This window comes from Vanessa atalanta, chromosome 20 (genome assembly GCF_905147765.1).
Source record: "Vanessa atalanta chromosome 20, ilVanAtal1.2, whole genome shotgun sequence".
In the NCBI taxonomy this organism is placed as follows: domain Eukaryota; kingdom Metazoa; phylum Arthropoda; class Insecta; order Lepidoptera; family Nymphalidae; genus Vanessa; species Vanessa atalanta.
In genome coordinates, this window is record NC_061890.1 from 6,033,023 (window position 1) to 6,053,672 (window position 20,650).

General features: G+C 32.5%; 1 protein-coding gene across 2 annotated transcripts; it reads right to left on the reverse strand.

The window, feature by feature from the left end:
• Nucleotides 1-328: 328 nt before the first annotated feature.
• Nucleotides 329-16,753, reverse strand: LOC125072031 (fatty acid synthase-like). 2 transcript variants are annotated; one of them, XM_047682502.1, is made up of 38 exons: nucleotides 16,674-16,753; nucleotides 16,290-16,438; nucleotides 15,793-15,985; nucleotides 14,722-14,842; nucleotides 14,394-14,597; nucleotides 14,196-14,312; nucleotides 13,734-13,915; nucleotides 13,474-13,616; nucleotides 12,833-13,036; nucleotides 12,304-12,490; nucleotides 11,928-12,090; nucleotides 11,572-11,741; nucleotides 11,191-11,342; nucleotides 10,825-11,008; nucleotides 10,514-10,662; nucleotides 10,260-10,444; nucleotides 10,063-10,182; nucleotides 9,877-9,986; nucleotides 9,602-9,792; nucleotides 9,190-9,341; nucleotides 8,833-9,090; nucleotides 8,665-8,758; nucleotides 8,229-8,366; nucleotides 6,497-6,606; nucleotides 6,221-6,371; nucleotides 5,973-6,144; nucleotides 5,785-5,897; nucleotides 5,279-5,443; nucleotides 4,651-4,823; nucleotides 4,207-4,356; nucleotides 3,619-3,813; nucleotides 3,095-3,197; nucleotides 2,757-2,907; nucleotides 2,146-2,296; nucleotides 1,919-2,066; nucleotides 1,525-1,701; nucleotides 1,047-1,146; nucleotides 329-962 (listed from the first exon to the last, which is right to left on the reverse strand). In XM_047682502.1, exons 2-38 carry the CDS (start codon nucleotides 16,434-16,436, stop codon nucleotides 379-381), a joined length of 6,207 nt encoding a protein of 2,068 aa, XP_047538458.1. In that variant the 5' UTR covers nucleotides 16,437-16,438; nucleotides 16,674-16,753; the 3' UTR covers nucleotides 329-378. The 2 variants fall into 2 exon arrangements, with proteins under 2 accessions (XP_047538458.1, XP_047538457.1); XM_047682501.1 differs by having other exon boundaries at nucleotides 8,659-8,758.
• Between the last annotated feature and the right edge of the window lie 3,897 nt (nucleotides 16,754-20,650).

The window sequence follows — 20,650 nt, forward strand, 5'->3', positions numbered from 1 at the left end:
TGTCATAACCATTCCTCACATCGCCAATGTGACATCGACCTTGGGAACCAAAATCTTGTGTCCTTGTACCTGTAGTTAAATTCTGAAATCTAATTCTGTGTTAGCCAGCAAGCCTTATTCCCTTTTTAAGACTATGTGCCATTCCGCAACATTTAGCTTTTATAATATATGTACATCAATATAACAGAATCTAATATATCGATTGTAGATTTATAATGAGTAATAGTTGTCAGTTAAAAGTCAATATTAGTATAGTCTATCTTACGAAAAATAAACGAACAATTTTCCTCTTTATAATATTTGTAAGTAAATAATAATGGAAAACGTATGCTTGGAATATATTTATTTGATCAATAAAAGAAAATAACTTAAAATGTTTTACACATCATCATGGTTTGACATGAATGTGTCCGAATTCAAGATATAGGTCTCACACAGATTTCTCTTTTCAAATGCTTCCAGGATAGCAGGGTCCAAGTGGCGGTTTATAAAGGCACTGCCGCGTAAATCTTGTGCAGCATAGGCGAGTGGAGCTTCTAATTCATACTCCACGACAGGTTGCATTGAATAATTTTGTAGAGATGATATACCAACTTTGTTGGATTTGGGTCGCATAGATACAATTTTGGAACGAAGTCGTCGCGGTTGCATGTTACACTTGCGAACTTGAATTATTCTTCCATATGCTGCTTTAATATTCTCTTCGGTGTATTGGTTCGAATGTACCACGTGACCTGAGAGCATTTTAACGCACGCGGATACCTTTTCATTCCAAGTCATGCTGTTTTGTAGCACGCTGTCTAACCGCTCTGTATTTTCATCGTTAGTCATTAATTTAAACATATGACGCACGACAGCATCCTGTAATTCATCCTCGGTTTTGAAATTCTTAAGTTTTTCTTCAAAGGTCTCCTGTATGGCATTAGGAGCGCCACCGATGCAGTAAACAGTACCAGTTAGACCTATGAATGTATTGAAATAGATTAATATAAAGTAAAAAATTGTCTACAATAATGGGTACATAACCTTCTATCGACATTGATTACCTTGTTCCTCGAAAATCGCTGCCATTTCTAAAGCTACCAGTACACCACTTTCATATCCTACTAAGTAAAATCCATCCGACAATTTCTTTTTGAGAAGAATCTGTAAATGAACATATCAACATTATTATTTAGGTTGTATATTTATCAATTTATTTATTTTTTAATATTTACTACATTTGTTAATAAATCAATGAGTATTTAAGTTCTATTAACATCAAAACATTTAATTAAGGAAGTAAATTTTTCATTTTGTAGAATTCATTCGGTAAAAAGTGTCAAATATTACAGAGTTTATACAGAGTTCTTAGTCTTCTCAGTAGTATCTTCTTTTAAAACCGCGGTAGCATCACGTTTTCTGATTAGTTAATTAAAAAAATATATTTCCAAAGCCAGAGCCTACTTGAATAAAGTATATTATGATTCTTCAATGGGTCAATACTAATGATTGTAATAGATAAAAATATTTTTAATTAATTACTTTTGCAAATCTGTCTGCCATTTCTTGTATCGTCTGATGTGGCGAGTCCAGTCCAGGCTGTAGTACAATGGCGGGCAGCTTGAGTCGTTCACATAACACTTGGAAACGAGCATGGTGACCTTCCACACCAGGCACCACACACAAGTATGTTTGGCTAACATCAAATTCATCGTCACGCTGTAAAAATAAACAGTTAATTTTCAATATTTTAAATTTATAGGAAACATTAGAGAAAAACACAATTCGAATAAGAATCGTTGAATAAGAATGTTAGATGAACTTTTGATTAATTATCATTAATGTATTTCGTATTCAATGTTGCTATTAACTAATTTTGTAATGTGGTATTTGTTAGATCTAAAACTAGAACTATATTTGTATTTGGATACATTACCTGTGCAGATATGTTGGTAAGGGTTGGTAAAAATACCATTTCAGTTGTTGCTAAAAGCTCATCTTGATCAACGTATGATATGAATGTTTCTAAGCCGTCCGTTTCTTTAAAAACAGTGTCTGATAAACCTTCATCTAAATCACGAATCCTGTTTAAGAGAAAAATAAAAAAAAAATCAGTTAACATGTTTTTTTTTTTAATAGAAATAAGATATACTCATTACTTACTTTTCAATAGTTAGCAATTGTATTTCACGCTCGTCTAATGAAATATGGCAGACGTCGCGCATATATACTTGAATGACTCCGAAATTAGTAGGATCTATACCAAAGTCTTGTAATGTCGCTTCACTATTAGCATCATCTGGTACTTGTATACCTACAATTGAAATGGTATCATTTGTTAAAGTTCAATTACTGATACTAGCTTACTTAGCCTGTCATGGGGTTTATTTAATATATCTATGCCAATGCCATTTATTTAATATACAAGCATTAGCATTAGCAGCCCGTAAATGTCCCACTGCTGGGATAAAGGCCTCCTCTCCCTTTGAGGAGAAGGTTTGGAGCATATTCCACCACGCTGCTCCAATGCGGGTTGGCGGAATACACATGTGGCAGAATTTCGTTGAAATTAGACACATGCAGGTTTCCTCACGATGTTTTCCTTCACCGCCGAGCACGAGATGAATTATAAACACAAATTAAGCACATGAAATTTCAGTGGTGCCTGCCTGGGTTTGAACCCGAAATCATCGGTTAAGATGCACGCATTCTAACCACTGGGCCATCTCGGATCGCCTTAGAGAGGAAAAATATTAGATATCGAATATCGTTACCGGCTAATGAACTCAATTGTTGCAACAAAGTTTTGGGAGGTTCCTCAACACAGTCCACAAATACAACGTGTTGTTTTGAGCACAGCGCTTTTTCCACAGCATCAATAGCGTCATATACTGTAATAGTTCCTTTGACTCCAACATTTGTCTCCTGTAACACGAGAGTTGCATATTTTATTACATATTTTTGTGATGATTTTTGGCGTACAACACTACTACCGTTCTATTTACTATGGCTTTTTTTATTCGCTTGAATATGTCGTTTATCTAAATATACTATGAATACATATATATTGAATCGAAAATTAATAATAACAAATTATTTTAATTTTTTTTACCTTTTTCAAAGTTGGTAACTTGATTAAAGTCAACTTCTCGTGATTTTTATCCGCCACAGTTTTTATCAAATTGTCGTTGTCATTACCTATGACTGCGAAGAATCTAAAAATTAAATAATACAGATACACGCGAGAAATAAAGATGTAAATTATATATTATATAAACAACAGTCTTGTAATATAAAACAAGCGCCATTTCTTAAGAGCTATCTAGCGATGTAAAAAGTCGCACCATCGATCCTGACCCCTGGAGCTAAATGGAGGAGTAAATAAGAATATTGCTAATTCCTTTATAATATTTTAATAAAAGGTACTAAACCATTTTTATTTTTAGAAGCGTAAGATATTTTAGGAACTATTTTAAGCTAATCTGACGAAACTAACGCTAATCTTTGGTTTAGTTTTAAGATGAAGGAATTAGAAGATTAATATACCACTAGAGTACTAGAATGTTATAATATATTATTAATAATTAAAATAATATAAAAGATCGAAATAAAGCTAGGTATTATTCAATCACTTACTTCAATGTCGAAGACGATCTCTGTGCAAGTAGCATTAATTGTTCTAAGCTATTTCTATCCCTTTGAACATCCGGTGAAGCAACGTAATAGATACCTTCGATGCCAATAGTTTTAATGTTTTCGAATATATTTTGGTTTGTGGTATTTACATTTTTAAGTAGTAATTGGACATTAACTCCTTGTTTTTCCCATGTTCTATAATATATAATAATTTTTTAATTTGTAATTTGGCATCTTTTGAGTTTGCAGTACTCAATCTATTTAATGTTCTATTATGGTTAAAAAATTGACATTATTTATAAAATTATAAACAATTAAACTTACAGTTACTTACAACTTAACGTTAATTTGCTAAAATCTGTTTCTTACTTTACAACATACTAAAATAAATATTTAAATAATGAAAGAAAGTAATCTATTTGTTAAAGATAATGTCTTCGTTCGATGGTGAGTAAGCACATTATTAATTAAAGTTTTATTTTCAATATTACTTATTATTTGTGAATTTAAACATTATACTGCACCTAATTAATTTAATAAGAAAAGAAAAAATTGGTATGATTCTTTTAAACAATAAAATATCAGCACCTTAATTTGTAAGAAAGACAGTTCGATTGATTTGAAGATATTAAAATGATCTCTTTGGCACCGCGTTTTATCAATCTTTCAACTAAATGCGAACCCAATACTTCGTTTTCCAACACTATAATTTGGTAAAGATTAGGAGAGCAGCTTATTCTGAAAAATAATATCGTCGATTAAAGAAAAAAATAACGATTTTGATATTGTTTTTTTAATCTTGTGAGCAATCAATTATAGTTTTAATTATTATTTAACCTTCCGTACTAAAAAAATATTCTTAAAAATTTACGATGTCTTATATATTAAGTTGTATTTTGGTCTATACTTTTAATTAGAATAAAAGTAGATTCAATTCACATCATCAATCAACAATTTTTTTAAACAAATTGTCACTGGTCAATGTACATATATTTTACGTATAAAAGACGCTATCACGTAACAATTACGTACTTGGTTTGAACGTAAGACGGGTCCTCTTGTAAGTTGATAAGAACGCGGCCTCGATGGCGACTGCCGGCTTGCAAGCGGTAGGCTCTTGACACGTCTTGGGGCGCGTAAGTCACGCGTGACAGTGGCCTCACGTAACCGCGCGCGATTCCTTCACTTAACATTTGTTGCAATTGCTAAAAACCGTAAAATATTTTTTTAAAAATAGAACCCGTAAATTTGTCCGACTTTGGCGTTTACAGAAAAAAATCCTCTCTCTTATCTATTAAAGTACTAAAAAATATGACGCATGAAGATACAATGTATTATTTCGGGTTCAAACCCAGGCAGGCACCACTGAAATTTCATGTGCTTAATTTGTGTTTATAATTCATCTCGTGCTCGGCGGTGAAGGAAAACATCGTGAGGAAACCTGCATGTGTCTAATTTCAACGAAATTCTGCCACATGTGTATTCCGCCAACCCGCATTGGAACAGCGTGGTGGAATATGCTCCAAAACCTTCTCCTCAAAGGGAGAGGAGGCCTTTATCCCAGCAGTGGGACATTTACGGGCTGCTAATGCTAATGCTGTAATTTTATTAGTACCTACTTTAGGTGATTTCTGTTTTTGAAAATAATTTTAACACTTACCTTCAAATCATCGACTAGATTATGTTCTACGGTTGAGTTCAAATCAAGGGTGCAGTACGATACAGATTTTGTCAGATACTTCATTCCGAAGAAGAACTCTTCCCGATTTAGTAAAACTGCTGCATCGATGAAAGTTGATGACACGTGACAACATTTCATCGTAGCCTAAAAATAATATATTGAGTATCATTATGATAGGTATGCGATTCAACGGCACACGCCACTAGAACTATTTTAGAAAATCGTAGGATTTTAGAGATCCCATTTTTTTTTCAAATAATGTATTAATATTTATGTGATATTTTTTGTCACAAATTTATATGAAGATACTCTTGTTTGATTTAATTAAATTAAGTTTGTTTTTGACTTAGACACCGTTTGGCCAAACACTTTGAAAATCAGTTTATTGGTACACTGTCAGAACAAAATCTGGTTGGTTTTGCTAATATATATTCTTGGAGAATTAATTATCCGAAAACTATGCTCGCTCGTAATTTGTAACTTACGTTTTTGATTTCTCCTCGGACACAACTAATTACTATATTGCAACCTAGGCCTTTCGTAGCACTCATGACCATATCTGAGAAACTTATATCACGCGAGTTTCCAATGTGTTCGCCTGCAATAAAATACAATTTTTAACATCGTAATTTGCACAACACGTATAATATTTTGTGCATTGTAATAATAATACCTTTTAATTCTGGGAATAATCTTTGCAAGAATTGTTTCTTTTTAGTGTCACTGACTGTAGTGAAAACTTGGCATCCATGAGCTAAGGCAATCGATATAACTGCTTGACCAAGAGCACCAGCACCACCGTGGACTAACAAATTGATGCCACTTTTAAATTTACTCTTCATTATCTACAATGGAATAAAATATTTAGATGTTTTACTTATATTTTGATATTAAGAAATTGAATCATTTTAGTATATTTACCAGGCAGTAGAACGCCACACTGTATGCCAAAGGAACTGTTGCAGCATCTTCAAGACTCCAGTGATCTGGTACTGGCCATAATAGTTCCGGTTTAACTCTTACGGATGTTTTGATTGATTTGTCATATACGATTCCCATAACACGTGCCCCGCTATTGAGACATAAGAAGATTATGTTAACATATACATATATCTTATTTATATTTATGTGTATATATTTTAACTAGATCGAAATGTGTTTTTTTTTTCAAGATAAAATTGTAATGTACTTAGTTACCTTTCGGTAATTCCACTGAAATCGAGCATGGTTTTTGTTTGGTCTTTGTCCAAAGCAACAAGTCCCATTTTCTTCTTCATGTCCACATCGTTTATACCAGCATAGCGCACCTAAAAAATATCAGCTTAAAATTAGCGCTTGCCTGCTGACTGCTGCTGTTCCGACTACATCGAGATAAAATTAAGTTTTTATCTTGATGTTTTATAAGCGATGAGAAATTTATGCGTTATTAATTTAATAAAGAAATGCAGTGTTGAAAAGATATATTTATGTGCGAAATCTAATCCATATTAATTAATAACTAACTCTGTTTGTCTGTCTGTCTGTCTCGCATTCACGTCAAAACTACTGAACCGATTTAAATGAAACTTGGTACACAAATAGTCTAGAGCCTGAGAAAGGACATAGGCTACTTTTTATTTGGAAAAAGTGCTGTAAGGGATTGAAAAGGGGGATGAAAGGTTGTAAGTTGTTGAAAGTATTGTCATTTTTAGGACTAGAAGCATAAAACTTATATATTAGTCTGTATACTTATATACTAACATATATCCAATATAACATGACACCCGAATTTTGGGCATTCTACCCCTAAAGGGGTGAAATAGGGGTTGAACGTTTGTATGGTAGTCCGTAATTTTTTAAGTTAGAAACATGAAACTTTATTTTTGGGATACTGATTAAAAAGGAGTAGATACGTATTTAAGCGTTTCTGCATATTCTACCTCTAAGGGGGTGAAATAAGGGTTGAAAGTTTGTATTGAAATCCATCATTTTTTAAATAGAAACATGAAACTTTATTTTTGGGATACTGATCAAAAATAAGTAAGTAGATACATATTTAAGCGTTGCTTGATAATCTACCACTAAGGGGGTAAAATAAGGGTTGATATTTTTATAGGAGTCAGTCATTTTTTAAGTTATAAACATGAAACTTTATTTTTGAGATACTGATTAAAAATGAGTAAATACGTATTTAAGCGTTTCTTGATATTTTATGTCTAACGGGAAAAAAGTGTAAATATGTACGTATTAAAGCGTTTCTTGATATTCTATCTCTGAGGGGTTGAAATAAGGATTGAAAGTTTTTATGAGAGTCAATCATTTTTTAAGTTAAAACAATGAAACTTTATTTTTGTGACACTGATTAAAAATGAGTAATTACGTAGTTAAATGTTTTTCGATATTCTACCTGTGAGAGGGTGAAATAGGGGATGAAAGTTTTAATGGAAGTCCATAAATTTATTTAAGTAGAAAATATGAGACTTTATTTTTGAGATACTAGTTAAAAATGATTAAATACGTATTTAAGTATTTCTAGACATTCTACCTCCAAGGGGTTTAATAGAGGTTGATATTTCTTATATAGCTTAGTCTGGAAGTCCGTCATTTTTGAAGTTAGAAGCACGAAACTTTATTTATGGGCTACTGATTAAAAATCAGTAGATACGTATTTACGCGTTTCTTGATATTCTTTCTTTCTAGGAGGTCTTAAATTTACGTAATATTTTAAGTTAATTTGTAAATACATTCCTATTCTACGCGAGCGAAGCCGCGGGTAATAGCTAGTATATGAATACAAAATAAAATTCCAGGTGACAATAGCACCAACTATAAGGTCCAATTAGATTTTAAAACTATCTGAGTGCAAAGTTGTAGTAGTAAATAAACTTAAGGATCGGTCAAGCCGTTTTGGATAAAAGGAATAATAAACACACACACTTATTTAACATACCGTAACTTTTACACCATCCTTATTGGATTCTGATCCATCCACCCAATGCAAAGAGTCCAAATCACCTTGTCGCTTAATTTCTAGCGTCATATCACGATTTTCGCGTAATGGCAGATAATATTGCCCATCCTCGATAACCTTAAATATATATCACATATTATAAACTTTAGATTTAATTCTAATATACTAAAACATTTATTTTTTAAATATACAATGATGTAGCATCACAAAATACGGAGCCGTTCTCAGATGCATACTACGTATCCTGCAAAAAAATATTGCTTCTACGATCTCAAAGTACCGCGGCTGCTATTTTCAATGTATTTATTTCTGGAGTAAAGGTTTGGATACTATTTACGGAGTTAAAATTACAGTAATAAACATTTATGAAGTATAAGATGGTCTTTTTAAATATAATTAAAATACTTACACCTACTTTATTTTTTTGCACAGATTTAAGTGCCACATTCTTGTTAACTTTTGGTGGTAAGTCAAAAAATCTTATATTTTCAATAGTAACACCTCCACACCTAAAATAAATGGTAATTTATTTATAGCCATTTATTTATGCGAGTATCGTAAAATTTGTTTGAATTTACCGTACCTCGTGTAATTGTGTAGCTCATTTACATTAGCAGGGATTACCACTGTATTGTCGTTTATTGATATTGCCTTCTCCAAATGCTTACTAACATTGATTACCATTTTGCTTATAGAGTACAGTTGAGAAACTGTCTCGTATGTTCGCCGGAGTGTGTTTAATTGAATTATGCCGTCAATAAATGTTACCCAATTATCACGCCAAATTATATTCGCTTCAGTTAAAGACATATTCGCATTATAAATACTTTTGAATTCATCACTGTAAGTAAAATAAAAATTACATAAATCGTAATATTTGATGCAATGATTAATTATTATTTTGTCAAATAATTTACTTTAATCTTTAATTAATACTTACGAATAATTGTAGCCCTTGGTATACAGTAATTGATAAATATCGTCTGATTCTAAAGTCATGGGTTCATTTGATGTGACGTCATCTTTAGGTTTTTCGTCTTTTATTTCTCCAACAATGTACCCTGTTGCAATTTTTATTTTCATGCTCAATACCTGAAATATTCAATGAGAATTAAGAACGCCATATTAGATTTGTGTTAACAGACGTTTCTAAGCATTTTAATTTATAAAAGGTACAATGCAAATAACATAAATTTTATCGAATTTATTACAATTCTAATGAATATAAAGTGAGTAAGTTGTAAAAAATTTTAGTTTTGCGCCAATCGTTAAAAAGACTTTTTAAATCTCTACTTCCATTGTATTGTATTTTAGTGATGTCACTTCAAGAAAGGTATTATTGAAAATATTACTTCAAATCTTCCTGTGCCTCTATGCAGAGCTACGTTGATTCTAAGTTGCCGTTGATTGTGGAGTGGCATCTGCGAATGTTGTTGCACTTCTCGGAACTCCACCGACAACTGTTTCCTCTCTACTCCCGACACCATGGCTAAAGTATCCCAAACTGCCACGAGTACCGCCGCAAATGGGTACATATTCTTATCTAATATGAAAGGTAATTTTACATATAGTTATTACTTGCTTATTATAATAATATATCAAATTGGCCAAAAATAATTTTCTTTACCTTGAATCACATGACCTTTCAAATATTTATTATTATCATCATGAGTTGATATTACATTTTTGCAAGCGGCTGCCGTTTTTCTATGTGCTGCCATATAGAGAGCTAAGTTCCTAAACACAAATAAATATAAGTATAATTATAATATATATATATAAAGTAAAAGTTAAAAAATGATAATTTACTTACCATCGCTCAGTATGTGCCCATTCTACTAAATGTGAAAGCATTGGCGTTCCAGTAGAAACGGGATATTCAATTTTGGGATAGAGTGTTTCTACTTTTGGATTATATCCTTCCATGTAAAGTCTGTGGATGTCAACAGTTGTAAGTACGGTACATATTTAATGAACATTTATCAATTTTATTGTTGAATTTGTACTAACTTTCCGATAGCCTCAAGCAAGAATTGTGCATTATCTTGATGTCCACGTCTCGTAAGTGGTATATGTCTACAGGAGTCAGGTAGCGATCTCTTGAGAATAGCCTGAAGAAGGCCGTGTGGCGCGATTTCCACTAATACTGCATTAGGTGGAATCAATACGGACGCTTCTTCAAAAAGCACGGAATTCTACAAAAGAGGCGTTATTATTAAACAAGAATTTATTTCATATTGATCAAGTAATGCAAGGTTAATTACCAGCAAATTATTGGTGTGGTATTCGGCCGAAGAATACTTAGCAATTGGTTCATCCCAACGATCTTGCGGAACAGATGTTGAAACCCAACGCTCGCTTCGAGGCTTTGGCGATTTGATTACTTCGGTTAAATATTTAAGCAGACCAGGACCTTTAAATATAACATTATTGTATTCAATTTTAATTTTAATAAAACACAAAGAAACTCGAATGTTATTTTCATTAATGTGGCAATGTCAAATTTTTATTATTTTGTACAGATTTTATTATATTCTATTTTTTAATAAAAGTAAAGTTAAATATGATTGATTACCTGCTTCAGCAATGTAACGTGAGTGGTATGCAATGTTTGAACATGGCACTTCCTTCGCGAAAATATCTTTCGAAGTCAAATGGGCAACAAATTCTCTCATAACATTAGCAGGTCCAGAAATTGTACTGGAGTCGGGGCCGTTATGACATGCGACTTGAATTTCTGGTGGACACATTTTTGATATCTGTAACAATTTGTGTTTCTCAAATTACTAGCATAGTATTAAGCCACTTAATATCAAAGTCGAAAAAGGGAAATTTAGGTGTAAAGCGCATTTATCATACTGAATAAAACCAGGAGAGCTACTGATGATGGTCAAAATATTTGAAGGTACGATTTTTATCATATTTAAATTCGAAAGCTTACCCGTTGGTATCCAATACCGACTGCGGCCATTGATCCTTTAATGAAAGGAGTCTGTAAGGACACTAAGCCTCGGCTGTATGCAGCGAGAATCATCTCTTCGGCTGTAAAGCAACCATCCGCATATGCGCATCCTAGTTCACCAACACTGTGACCTTTAATGTAAATAAAACTACTGTTAATTGTTTTTTTTTCATTCATGATAAATAATATTATCCTTTTGACAGATTTCGACCATAGTTGTAAATCTCAACATCTATACAGACTTCTATATGAGATAATTGTACATATTTTATTGTTGTTTGTGAAATGTTTTTGTTGTTGTTATTGTTGCGAATGTTTTTGAAAATTCAATTTATTTACATATTTACAATTTTTAAGTACCAATGATCTTATCTGGAAAGATTCCCAGTTCACTGAGAATATCAGTGAGACCAATTTGAATGGCTGCGATACCGACGAACGAGTGCAGAATGTTGTCGAATATTGTTTTATCAGGTGACGTTATAATATGAACAATATCGATTCCTTTAGGTTCCAAGGCACGGCGACAACTGTAAGAAATGACAATGTTTAATGATATCCGTTTACTGTACACAATATAATGTAACTTAGTTTATAATAGAACATCAGATAAAATAAAATTATTAAAACGGCAAAAATTGAGGAAAATATAAACAGTACAAACATATGTAGAAAGTGGAAGTTAATCTAGGGAATAGCAAAAAATCGAAAAATACCGTTCTATGGATGCAGCGAAAATCGGTATCCGCATGAGTTGTGTACCCATGCCTGCCCACTGGGATCCCATACCGCTGTATACAAACCAAAGCGGCCGCTTGGCGTCATCAAAGTAATCAGTTTTCTCAGCAAGGCTTACGGTTTCATTATTTTCTTTTGTGTCTGAAAATAAATACAAAGTTATAGAAAAGTATGTCATAAAGAAATACTTGAATTACTAAAGGGAAAGAAGTAAAATTTGCTGCAAAATTAAACAATAGATGTTTCTTAATAATTTGGCGTTTGTATTGAAAAAATAAGTAAAACGAACAAGCTTATAATATTTTATGTGAATGTAGGATCTAGATTTTATATAAATATAAACTATCTTATTACCGAGTATCGTATATCCTCTTCCTAAATGACCAAAAATACTGGTTTTGTGAATATTTCTAAACAGTGCCAATTCCTCTGGATCAATGGGTCGAGATTTCAAGTCATCGATAATTTTCCTTACTGACGATTCTTGTCTTCCTGACAATGTCACTAGTTGTGGTATACTTGACTTGTAACGTGTTGGGTCCTGTTGAAAGTATTTTTCTACATTTTATATTCGACTGGCATGTTGGTTGATAGATGATCATTATGTTTAATATAATCAGCTAACTACATTTAACTAGAATCTACTTTCAAAACAGGTTGCTCTATATTTGATTTATTTTTTAAATAAAGATCCAAAAGTGATTGCAAGATTAATTCTGATTTTGGTCTAATAGCATATGAAAGCAGAAGTTAAGCTACCATAACTCCTAATTATTGAGCATATTCATCACAAAACTGATATACATCAAGAATAATAATAAACCAATAGTACGCTCAAATTTACCAATTTAGTGATATAAAATAAGAAGGAAATTAATTTTACCTTTGGCTTGTAATGACCATGCAACAGAACGTGTGTATTGACTCCGGTGACTGACATTCCGTTAACGGCAGTGTACTGGCGGCTAAAGTTCTGGTGGTCAGTTATTATTTTAATCTTTCCATCACGAAGAGCTGCTACATCCTGACGCGGCGAATCACAGTGCAAATTCCCAGCAAGCTTACCGGTGTGGTACCCTAGAAGAACCTAGAATGAGAATGTTAGGTATTAATAATATACAATTTATCTTAGTTCAAAATATTAATTATAAATTAAATGCGAAAGCATTAACTAAGACGCATTAACTTTAACTAAAATCCCAAAGCATTAACTAACACGTGGTCATGATTTGTACGTTATATCGATTTCAGTCTGCTATATAAATATTTGATATTAAAAAATATGAACAATAATAATCTCAAAAAGTAAAATTAATTATTAATAGTAGTTTTAATTGAGCTGATAAGCAAAAACGACATACATATACAAATATACACTGAAATGATTTTATTACAGCAAATACATAACAATAATAAATTTAATAATAATTCGTACAAAAGCGTCAAAAAAAGTTCAATAAAGATGCTTAAATTGAATGTTCTATGAAGAGTTATATCAATCTTAATATGTATATTCGTATGTACCTTAGTGATCGATGATATTCCCGAAGCAGCTTCACCGTATCCAATATTGGACATAACGCTTCCAACCAAAAGTGGCTGGTTTCTATTTTGACAGTAAGCTTGTTCAATTGCTTCCAATTCCGATTTATCAGCTTCAGAAACAGCTGGTAATAAAAAATATTTCAAGTTGAATACATATATTTTATTTTAGTTCAAGAAGATTTTTTTTTAGTATTTGAGAAAAACTGAGGAAACCAAAAACTATGTGCAATATTTAGTACCTGAACCAAAAGCTTCGACATATTCAACAGCTTCGGGCGAAATTTTAGCTTCCTCATAGAAACGCTTAATAAAGTTGGCGGTATCCGATGGATTTCTGTAGAAACCATACCTTGAGGAACCCCTTTCGTCTTTCAGTATCGACGTAAATTCACATTTGACATGAACTACTTCCGCATAAACTCTAAAATAGAATATTACATAGTATTAGAAACGGCTGTGTATCCAGCAATATTTTAGAACATTCGAGACTTCGAGTTGAATAAATCAATATTCGGTTTGAATATATTTCAATGTTATGCTAATTTTATAGAGTTGACGGTGAGTTTGACGGTTAAGAAAAACATCATATCGTGTCACATAAAATTTTAAGATATATCTACCTATCAAATAAATGGCATGACCACCACTAAGTTTTAATTCTTATCCTTTTCCTTTATAAAAGTATAAGTCATCAAGCATACCTTAGAGCATTTTTAGCCTTTTGCAGGAATAAAACATTGATAGCTTCAGATTTTGCGCATCCAGCAGCATTGCTATCAAACGATTTTGTTTTACCATCCATACACATTTGCATAATTCTGAAAAAAATATTAATGAAAATCATTACGTATTCCAAAGTACTGACAACTATGTATTCCAAAATTAAACCAGTCTAGTACCTTCCATAGTGCACAGAAGATTGGGGATGTAAGCATAAATTAGCTCCTCCAACTATAGCTGCTTCACATTCGCCGCGTATGATTGCTAAGTAAGCCAATTCAAGAGCTCCAGTCGAGCTGCTACAAGCTTCATCAATAGCCATAGATGGTCCTTTGGCATTCAACCAATAAGAGATTCGGTTTGCAAACATAGTTTTACTACACCTAAAAATGAAACGTAATTTAATTTCATAATCAAATTTAAATTCGGTATTTTATTCGTCAAATATTGTGTTCGTATGAAAAATTTCTGAATGTATTTTTGTCAAGTTTGATACCAAAGACGTACCCTGCAATACCGAAACCAGTTCTCGAACTTGACACGTAAAAGCAAGCCTTTTCAGTTTCAGAGAAGCAACTTCCAATATAAACACCGACTTTTTTTCCATTAAGTTCTGCTGGACTAATACCTAATGAATAAAGATAATATTATAGAACATTTAAACCAGTATCCACCAGTAACCAGTAACACCAACATTTTAAGACAAGTCTTATTGAAAACTGATCTGAGTGCAATATGCGTTTCGAACAATTTTTTTTGGGGATCAAAACTGTGGAAATTCTTACAAAATTTACTTCTTTCAAATAGGAATTAAACTACACAAAACATTTTAATTTGTACCAAATATGCAAGTTAACCAAAATCAAAATGACCATTGTTCTTATTTTGAGTGTCTGTATTTTTGTCAGGTGATAATTTTCTAAACTAGCGACTCTTACAAATGTAAACAGCAGTAATAAATGAGTAATTTAATCAAAATCGGTTGAGATTACATACAGAGTGGTAAAGAAGATAAGTTTGTGACAATTACACATACTATTAGACTAAATATTTGTTCAGTGCTATTTGTCTCATAAATATAATTCAGATATAATAATTAAAAACTATTGGTATATTCAGAATAGGATTGACAGTTTTTTTATAGCATTAGCAGCCTGTAAATTTTCCCACTGCTGGGCTAAAGGCCTCCTCTCCCTTTGAGGAGAAGGCTTGAAGCATATTCCACCACGCTGCTCCAATGCGGGTTGGTGGAATACACGTGTGGCTGAATTTCGTTGAAATTAGACACATGCAGGTTTCCTCACGACGTTTTCCTTCCCCGCCGAGCACGAGATGAATTATAAACACAAATTAAGCACATGAATATTCAGTGGTGCCTGCCTGGGTTTGAACCCGAAATCATCGGTTAAGATGTACGCGTTCTAACCACTGGGCCATCTCGGCTCTCAGTCAGGTTAATATTTGTAAATTATTTATTAACGAAACTTAAGCCGCTGAGCAGAATTAGTAGTATTTAGAGACACTTATTTCCATATTTAAATGTTGAATATTGATTTATTTTATTATTGTGCAAATCACCTGCGTCGTAAATGGCTTGATATGCCTGTTCTAGAATTTTCCGGCCCATAGGATCCATGTTATTACCGAGACGATAGTGCACTTTGAAGAATTGAGCATCAAACAGCCTGAGTTCGGGCACTTTACCGTTGAAATTAGCCACTTCTGGATGATCATAATGCCAGCGAGTATTGTCCGCATTTACAGGATTTTCCTAAAAATTAATATTTCAATATAATGCTGCATCTTACGATAACGACTAATGTTTGGGCACGCGGTCGCTTTCAATTTCTATCAAAATATAATAATATATTTTTATAAAGTCATCATTTTAATAGTATACATTGAAATACGTTTTAGTATAAAGACTCTAGTCATAATTAAACAGAATTATAGACAGAGGTTAATTCATGATTGATTTACATTCAACATTGAAAATGATAAGTAAGCGCGTCGAACAATAGAAAATTTCTTGGAAGTATAACTAAACCAATAATTATTTTATACTTCAAACGCACCTTGTTATAAAGGATCTTTGAAAGGTCCTTTACATTATGCGACTCTGGGTATAGCCCCGCCATACCCGATATGACAACTTTCTCGCCATCTAGCCCATTCTGGTCGAAATTTGGCGGAGCCGCGAAGGTCCTGGTAATCGGCGCCATAGCTGAAAAAAAATATCATATAAAATAATAACTACTAATTTTGAAATATATTATTAAATATTAGAGATTGAATATTCACATATGAAACTTTTACATTCAATATAAAAAAAAATATTGCTATTTAGGATGTATTATATGCCTATGTCACATAATATGCAATATGGTTTATTATACGAACTTAGAATAATTAAATTTTATCTTATAATCATTACATTTTACGCAATATAAAACTATTACCTGATTTATATATATTGGCTAAAATAAATAGGAAACACGACTTCTATTTGTACCGCCCGGTACAAATAAAAATTTCCGTGTTACTAGTCAACTACGTACATTAAAATGCTTTATATAAACTGTTGATGCATACATTTAAATTGTTGATTATTAAATTTTAATTAACCTTTCATCTTTAACAATTAATATTCAATCCAAACCATGGAGCTAGTTGTCAGAAATTCAAAATACTACTAATATAGTCAAAACAGTGGAATTTTAGTATACAAATCGATTAACAAAATTTTATATTTAACTTTATAATACCTTGTTTAATACCATAAGTCTAAAGAATTACTGTATGCAATTATCACTACACATGGCGTTTGATAAATGAATAATACAGTAACTGCTTTTAAACGCCCCATTACTGGGCTAAAGCCTCCTCTCCCTTTGAGGAGAGAATTTAGAATGATTTTGAAATATGAAGACGTCTCTTCGGATACCTTAGAAAAAATAAGGAGTTCGCATGTTTATTAGTCGTATTAATCCCAGTTGACCGTAACTTGGACAAAGCGGGGAATCTCTGCCTGCTTTCGAAGGCACGAAAATATAACACTGCAAGCTTCCTAACTTCGAAGTGCCACTGAAAATTTCTTAACCTAACCAAAAGAAGTATTTTCTTGTGCTTAATTTGTATTTTTGATCTATCTCGTGTTTTGCGGTGAAAGAAAACTTCCTGCGGAAACCTACATGTACCAAGAATCCCCATTGGAGTAACGTAGTTTCACAAGCTCCGAACCTTATCACAAGAAGAGGAGTCCATAGCCTAACAGTGGGACATTTACAGGCTTGCTTTACTTTTACTTCGGGATCTACAGTATTATAAGTAAGTCTAATAAAACAGCCGAAATCCTGCTTACAAATTGACAGTTTATCGGAATCAAATAAAATCACTTTCGTTTCCGTTCGGTACAGTATAAACTATCTAATCAACAAACGCACCGATACGGGTATAGTTGTGGTTCTGTCAAAGTGGGATCGGAACAGAATCGGGGACGTTACTTCGTCATCAAATAAAACCCTACGATGTACATTCTAAGTAAATATTAAATTTACTTAGGACGTAATATCACATCAATAGTCTGAATCATTACTGGGAAAAAAGCGTTTTTATTAAAAAAATTAAAAAAAACTTTAATTTAATTCGATTTGTATGGACACAAAACAAATTGACTATTAGTATTATCCACACAAGCTTGAATGTTAATGAGTAAAGAAAGAATGTATTATGCATGCAAACAATATGTAGCAATGAAAAAAGGTAACAATATTTACGTAATAATACTTACGTCACACTAATCATCATAGATTCAATTAAGAATTAAAAATATAATTTCAGAAATAATTTATCATTAACAAAATTTATTTGTTGATTTATTTATTGTATCTATACTAAAACCAGAATATTAATGCACGCAAAGGCTTATATTGAACCCAACCTTAACCTTTGAGCGATCAAAAGGTGATTTTTTAACGATTAATATACTTTTCTTGGTTGTAGGGCTTTGCCCGCTGTTGCAAGCCCGCCGGATAGGTATCACGCTTTTATCAGATATGCCATCGCCAAACGGCAGTTCTTAGTATTGTTGTGTTCCGATTTGTAGGGTGAGTAAGCAGGTGTAACTATAGGTACAAAGGACATAACATCTTAATTCTTACAGCGCCTTTGTCTATGGGTGGTGGTGACCACTTACCATCAGGTGGCTCATTTGCTTGTCCGCCTACCTATATCATGAAAAAAACGTAAATTAAAGATATATATGTTTTTACATACGCACGATGGATGCACAATTAGAAAATGTATGAATTTAAACGTATTTTTTTTTAATTTTTCCATTATTTTTTGAAAAAAAAAAAAAAAATTTATAAAATGAGCCGAGGTGGCCCAGTGGCTAGAACGCGTGCATCTTAACTGATGATTTCGGGTTCAAACCCAGGCAGGTTTAAACCACTGGGATTTCATGTGCTTAATTTGGGTTTATAATTCATCTCGTGCTCGGCGGTGAAGGAAAACATCGTGAGGAAACCTGCATGTGTCTAATTTCAACGAAATTCTGCCACATGTGTATTCCGCCAACCCGCATTGGAGCAGCGTGGTGGAATATGCTCCAAACCTTCTCCTCAAAGGGAGAGGAGGCCTTTATCCCAGCAGTGACGGGCTGCTAAAGCAAAATTAAATTATTAAAATTTATCATGTATCAAAATTTTATATGGATAATGCTAGAAATAAAACAAAAATATTCGTGTGCCCGGAGTTCAAAACGTAATATTCAAATTCGTTTATGGAAATTGTCAATATTTAGAATTCTATACAAATTATTTAAAATATTCAAAATAAATTCAAATGAACTTTGTGGTTGAGTGAATGCACTAAAAAAAACGTACTTGAATGTCGAAATAAGAGGTCGCTATTAACAATATTAGCATCTTCTTTCTTTAAAACAAGGCCTATTATGCATATGCAAGATTAAATTATTAAATTAACTTTAATGTTATTAAAGATAAGTGTTTGTAAAGTTTGAACAAATTGACCAGCATTTGACATTCATCGGTTATTGCTGCTACTACTTTCCTATAGTAAGGAAGAAATTAGCGGATATACAGATAGAAACAGAAAGCGAATTTGTTTTAAATTATTTATCAAATCATTTTAATTACTTTGAACCGCTTCTACGTCAATATCAATATCATCCTCGTGCCCTTATCCCAATTTTATTAGGGGTCGGCGCAGCATATCTTCTTCTTCCATACTTCTCTGTCTGACGTCAGCTCACAAGTAACATTCTTTCCAGACAAATCGTCTTTCACACAATCCATCCATCGTTTCTTTGTACGTAGTACGTCAATGGTCGAAAACTAATTTGTGTACTTCAACTACTTCATTTTTTTGCGGTAGACAAGTTATTGAATTTGGATATGCTAACGAAAATACGTTGACACGAATCAAGTATTCAATTTGTACCGTATTTATGTACATTAGTAGTAGTTCAGTAAATTGTAATAAATAATTTTGTTAACCTTTCGACTATTATTTCCCACGTACATTGTTTACAAATAATTTCGACAGGAAGTATATGCAAGTTTATATTTTATTAATGAACTGTGGTCTATCTATATGGTTCTTTGACTTTTTCTATGAGGTAAACTGGCGTGAGATATGTTAAAGTGTCTTTGACGTTATTAAAGTGCTTCGTATTTTTATGTAACCAATTAAAGTTCTAATTTAAATGACATAATGACGTGGATAGGAAAAGAAGAATATCAAAATAAAATTGTTGAGCAGACGTTCCAACAATGCAATGAACTACTAATCCTTATAATAACTCATAATTATTCATATAATCATTTCTCCACTGACCAGTTCCCGTATCTAGAATGTACATCTAAAAAAACATTTGAAATATTTCTTTGTCAGTTAGTTTAGGTTTAATGTAGTAATCTAGAAGCATTTACTTTAATATCACGGATATGTAATCTTACGTGTTGCTTTAGTTCGGATGACAATGCGTTTTTGTGGTAAGGATGACCTAATTGATGACCCAGGATTGGTTTCAGACGAAGGTACTCCTCAACGGTTAGACTATACACGAAATTTTAAATACGCATTCATTAGGATAGTACGCAAAATGCAGGGTAGTACTAACGATCTAAGCGTTATTTTTGGCTCAAAGTTCTTCGGTGCTGGCCAAGCCGATGCTGGTTTAAGTACGGTATAGTCTCTAGAAGGACTGCATATTAAAGATCAATATACCAATATATGTGTAACATGATATACAATAATATGCATATTAAATAAATCCAAATAAATTATTATTTATCGAGAGTTCTCTTTTTACCAAGACCAAGTTAAATTATATCTGAGAAATCCAATTATAGAAACGAATATAAAACCTTAGCATGTCTTCTTCTTCCCTACTTCTCTGTCAGACATCATC

Coding starts and splice junctions, on each gene's coding strand:
- LOC125072031 (XM_047682501.1), bottom strand. CDS start 16,436: ATGGCGCCGATTACCAGGACCTTCGCGGCTCCGCCAAATTTCGACCAG. Junction 10,663..10,824: donor ACGTTACATTGCTGAAGCAG/GTAATCAATCAT, acceptor TTATATTTAAAG/GTCCTGGTCTGCTTAAATAT. Junction 4,824..5,278: donor ATCTAGTCGATGATTTGAAG/GTAAGTGTTAAA, acceptor TACGGTTTTTAG/CAATTGCAACAAATGTTAAG.